Source organism: Octopus bimaculoides, chromosome 9, assembly GCF_001194135.2.
Source record: "Octopus bimaculoides isolate UCB-OBI-ISO-001 chromosome 9, ASM119413v2, whole genome shotgun sequence".
Taxonomy (NCBI): Eukaryota; Metazoa; Mollusca; class Cephalopoda; order Octopoda; family Octopodidae; genus Octopus; species Octopus bimaculoides.
Genome location: NC_068989.1, coordinates 582,911 through 588,544, shown reverse-complemented (window position 1 = coordinate 588,544; position 5,634 = coordinate 582,911). Strand labels below are relative to the sequence as shown.

The following is a 5,634-nucleotide window of genomic DNA, read 5'->3' as shown; positions in this document are numbered from 1 at the left end:
ATAGAAACCTGCGGCGAGTTTAATTTCGTATTTCAAGTTCTACAACTGTAAATTGCGAAATGTTATCCGGCTTTTTCTCGCTCTTGTTCCTTCGTTTTTCCACACGCACACTCATGCACACATACACACACAGATACACACATACACAAACATGTAGACACACAAACACATACAGGCATACATAGACATACACACACATATAGACGCACGCAGGTACGTACACTCGCACGTACGCTCGCACGCACGCACGCACGCACGCACGCACGCACGCACGCAATTTGATATGTTAGGAGAATCGTTCCCAAAGAACTTCACATGGTGTAGACAATATTCCAACACATTAAACTATGTAGTTAAAACAAAAAGCGACAACTTCGTTAGACGTCTTCTCTTTTACCGTTTCTCTATCACCGATGAATCTATAGAATAGATGCCAGGAGTGAAACTTAAATCCCTCACCATAAAACTTTTGATTTATGCATTGTGACACCACTCACGTGTATGGTTATTATATTCTGCGGCAGAGATTTCACTCACTAAAATTGCGATAAAACATTTGATGCACGTCAAATATAAAATTACGTCTTTTGTATCAGAGCACCACAGGAACAGAATATTTCTGCATTCTACACGTTTTAATCCGTTTCTTACAGTTGTTGTTGTTAGAGCTAAAGGAACAAACCTTTGATCAAAGACTCACCAATTGGTGCCATCGCGTCTTTTTTTATAATCTAGAACTTCCTTCCCTTTTTGTAGATAGTAGGATGTCATTTGAAGAAATTTAGATGTTATTTCTATCGAGTTGAGAAGAAGCTGTGTTACGAAATGCGAATATTCAAAACGTGCAGAATCTCGGCCAAAAATAAGATGTACAAAAATGTGAGAAACGAAAAGTTGTAACTCAAACTATTTATATTTTAGCATTAAGTTAGAAAGTATAAGGCGGCGGCCTGTTGGAATCGCTAAAATGCCGGACAAAACGCTTTGGAACATTTCTTTCCGGCTTTACGTTCTGATTTCAAATTCCGCTGTGATCGACTTTGCCTTCTATAATTTCGTAGTCATTGGTGTCCATGTTATCGATTAGCCACCGACTCCAAAACTTTAGGCTTTGGGTCTATAAGTGAAACAATTAGCAAATATAGATTGGTTTCAAATTTTGGCATGAGGCCAGCAATTTCGAGATAGGGATTAAGTCGATTAAATCGACCTCAGTGTTTAACTGGTACTTATTTTACCAACACCGAAAGGATGAAAGGCAAAGTCGAACCCGGTGGAATTTGAACCCAGATCGTAAAGACGGACAAAATGCTTATTGGCATTTTGTCCAGCGATCTAACGATTCTGCCAGCTCGCCGTTTTTAGCAAAAAAGACATTATTATAAATCGATATGTTTTTGTAAATGTTTTTGTAAATATGTGTACTTGCTTTTTAAATTTGCGATATTATTTTGTTGGTACATGTAATGCCGACAGTTTCAATTATTTTGCTGAGTGAATCCATTGGCTGGGTACTTACTCCGTGAATTCGAGTATTTCTAGTTTTTTGTGCAAATTTGTGGGTACATAACCTAATACATCTATGATGATAGGTAGAAATGAGAATTCATAGTCAGAGTACAAGTGCTGTAAGTTCCGCATCAATTCACCATAAATATACTCTTTACCTGGACTTTCGATTGTACATTCACATCCTCTGGGCAGCTGACTTCTACAACACTGCATGACTTTTGTTCCCTGTCCTGCAGAAGAATATCAGGTGTGTTATATTTGCATGAAATTGGTGTTTTTATTGGGGTGATCAACAAGGAATACTTGTTTTTAAAGGTGTGAATACCTGCTGGTTCTGACATGCCTTTGCTGTATACGTCACGGTCAGGGCAGTCCTTCCTGCGGATAGCATTGTAAATAGTCTTTGCAACTATGTCATGCCTCAGGCACAGGTAGTACCTCGTAGACATTTTGGGGCAGCTGCTGAGGATGTGGCTGATATCTTCCACATTGGTATAGCAGAGCCGACGTTTTTTTGTTTTTTTAAAATCACAACGTGAAGGTTTGGTGGTATATTTGTCCCTGTTGTTTATCAAGTACTTAATAGCTATCTCCTGTTTGTGGATAGTGAAGAAATGTCCTTCTCTGTGGGATGTAATGTATTTATCGCAGGTCCAGTAGTGTTGCCCTCTCACTTACCGGATATGTACCCATGCATTTTGCTGCTATGATGCCTGCTTCTCCTCCAAGCTTCTGTTTAGGCAGGACAGTGCAGTCTGTCTTTGGGTCGCATGAGACAGTTGCAGCCTCAGAGTACCTACACATTGGTTCTTCTCCAATTCTGATGTTGTTGTTGCTCTCACGTATGTATGTATGTATGTATGTATGTATGTATGTATGTATGTATGTATGTATGTATGTATGTATATATGTATGTATGTATGTATGTATGTGTGAAAGCGTGTGTTTTTAAGAAAGAAAATAAGGAATAGTGAGAAGGTGTGAAGAGAAGATTTCTTGACAAGTGAAATATAGGTAAATAACGAGAATAAAATAAAAGTGAAGCAGAATAATTGGCCCAGGGGACTTCGATGAGATTACAAGTCAAAAACACGGGGAGAGAAGAAAATGTTACAAACGTTCATAAACATATAGAGAAATACACGCAATCTCTAACTAAACACGTACACTCACGCACACAAACACACTCGCACGCACAGAAGTTTGATGGAATAAATAATAAAATTCAATACGAATATTATATGTATGTATGTATGTATGTATGTATGTATATATATATGTATGTATGTATGTATGTATGTATGCATGGGCGCAGGAGTGGCTGTGTAGTAAGTAACTTACTAACCAACAACATTGTTCCGGGTTCAGTCCGACTGCGTGACACCTTGGGCGAGTATCTTCTGCTATAGCATCGGGTCGACCAAAGCCTTGTGAGTGGATTTGGTAGATGGAAACTGAAAGAAACCCGTCGTAAATGCTATCCTCATCTCTGCTTCTTCCTCCTTTGTTATCTATTTAAAGACATACCAGCGAAAACCACGTGTTTCCCATTGGTATTATATCCATTTTCTTCTCATATATATATATATATATATATATGTGTGTGTGTGTGTGTGTGTGTGTGTGTGTGTGTGTGTTTGCGCGCGCGCGTGTGTGTGTTTGTGTCTGTGTTTGTCCCTTCACCATCGCTTGACAACCAATGCTGGTGTGTTTATGTCCCCGTAACTTAGCAGTTCGGCAAAATAGCCCTATAGAATAAGTACTAGGCTTCCAAAGAATAAGTCTTGGGGTCGTTTTGCTCGACTAAAGGCGATGCTCCAGCATGGGTGCAGTCAAATGATTGAAACAAGTAAAAGAATAAAAGAATATATGCATACATATATGTATATACACATACATACACACATATAAACACACACACACAGAAGTTTGGTTGAACAAATAATAGAATTCGATATGAATATTATATATGCTACACACACACACACACACACACATACACGATTTAATCGACAGAAATTACAAATTGAATCACGGGTCGAGAGTTTCGTTTATCAAACTTATCAAACTTATCGTGAATGGAATTTATTGTGCCATAAACGAAACTATCGAACTTTCAGTCATTTTGTAACTTCTGCCGTTTAATGGTGGTGGTGGTATAAAGCGCGGCATTTATTGATATAACAACATACATGATTGTATCTCAACGCCTGCCTGTTGGGCATGTACGTGCGTAAAGAATGGTTTTTAAAAAATGGTAAAAAGTTGTAAGCGAACTTTATTTATGAGTGGCACAAACAGAAATAGTAAAGCGAGAGAGAAAGATAGAAAGAAAAAAAGCATGAGAGACAGGAAGAGAGAATGAGGGAGAGAGAGTGAGTGAATTAGTGAGAGTGAGGAAGAGAAGGAGAGAGAGTTAGGAAGAGAGAGAAGGGGAGAGAGTGAGTGAGTTAGTGTGTGTGCGTGAGAGAGAGAGAGAGAGAGAGAGAGAGAGAGAGAGAGAGAGAGAGAGAGAGAGAGAGAGAGAGAGAGAGAGAAATGGCTGTGAGTTACGAAGAGATAGCGAGTATAAGAAATATTTTTTTTTAGATAAAAACAGAAAATGACCTGGGAGAGAGGTGGATGAATTCCGTAGACAAATCGATCGTCTCCGGTCAATTTTAAAGAATTAGAGGGAAAAATGATGAGGAGAGATAGCGAAAAAGATCTCGTGTTAGATAGATAGATAGAGTGAGAGAGAGAGAGAGAGAAGACAGAAAGTGGAATGGGCAAAAAGAAGGAAAAATCTGAAAGAAGAACGGGAGGAGGAGAAAGAGAAGAATAATTTAAGGAGAAAGCAAAACCAAATAAGAGGAAGAGGCAGGGAATATTATAAAGAGAGAGAGAGGAGATTGGTGAAAGATAGAAATAGGAAAGAGAGAGGGGGGAATGTAAAAAGAAAGAAAAGAAGAAAACAGATAGAATTGTAAAAGTGAGAGTAAGAGGAAGGGGAGGGCAAAGGAAGTCAGTTTTGGATTCGGAGATGAAAAAATTGGGCTTTTTCTGTATTGAAAGAAGAATTGTTTGTTGTGTTTCACTGTTTCGGCTGGGCAAGCTAGTCATGGTCGGCCGAAGATTTTACTCATTCTAACTTTATTACTTTCCTCTACAAAGTGGAGACATGAAAAGTTACCAGTGGAGCGTTTTTCTGGTTGTAATAATAACACTTGACTGCATCCCAGGTAAGCAGCATCTTCTCATCTCTTCATCCTTCATCGTCGTCGTCGTCATGGTCGAAGTGATGGAGATGCTGGTGACGACGTCGGTGCCTTTATTCTTGTTGATTTCTCACATTATGTAAAAGATCATAAGACTCATCGTTACTAAAACCTCCATTTACACATCCGTAACAAAGAACTCGAATTTAACAACAAATTAAAAAGTTATTCTCCGTTTCTTCCCAAAAACAACAGAAAAAAAGAAAAAGAAACTGTTTCACGGAGACCCCATCCCTTCCTCACGATCAAAACTGTATAAAGCAACATGTGTTAAGCTTCCACACATCTAACTTATTCACCCTCCAACTTTCATTTAACCCTCTGATGTCAAAACACTTGAGATACAAGAATTACAATTGTAACTTCATCCTTTATTCGTCACTATCATCACCATTTTTATTGTACAAATAGAGCATATCTCTCTCTCTCTGCAATCTTTTGCGCACTACTGCACCAGTCTGAGAGAAAAACATTCAATTCTTATTATCATTATTCGTTGCTAATGCCAACAAAAGTTGCGATCGTCGCACCGCCCCAAAGCAATTCCCATCAGACTCTTACTGGTTCTTACATTTTATTTTAGTTAGTCTGGTTATAACTGTCGGCTGGCAAGAAAATCACTTTGATGAAATACATTTCGACGAGGAAATAAACGGGAATTCTCCCCCATTTCGATTAGGTTCCAAAGTTTTGTCACCAAATTCTCTGTCAAAACATTAATGATGCTGAGAGGGAAACTGTTGGGGTTTATTCTTATAAAGTTTTGTGTGTGTGTACGTGTATGTAGGCGAGCTCGAGTATCTATCTATCTATCTATCTATCTATCTATCATATATATATATATATATATATATATATATATATA

The 5,634-nt window shown here is 38.3% G+C and overlaps 1 protein-coding gene across 1 annotated transcript in view; it reads left to right on the top strand.

Annotated features, from left to right (window-relative positions):
- Window positions 1–4,356: 4,356 nt before the first annotated feature.
- Window positions 4,357–5,634, top strand: part of LOC106880231 (polycystic kidney disease protein 1-like 1) — a 246,725-nt gene continuing 245,447 nt past the window's right edge. Inside the window, exon 1 of the mRNA XM_052970309.1 lies at window positions 4,357–4,733. Within this exon, the coding sequence (XP_052826269.1) occupies window positions 4,673–4,733 (61 nt within the window). The 5' untranslated portion in view covers window positions 4,357–4,672. The remainder of the gene's footprint in view (window positions 4,734–5,634) is intronic.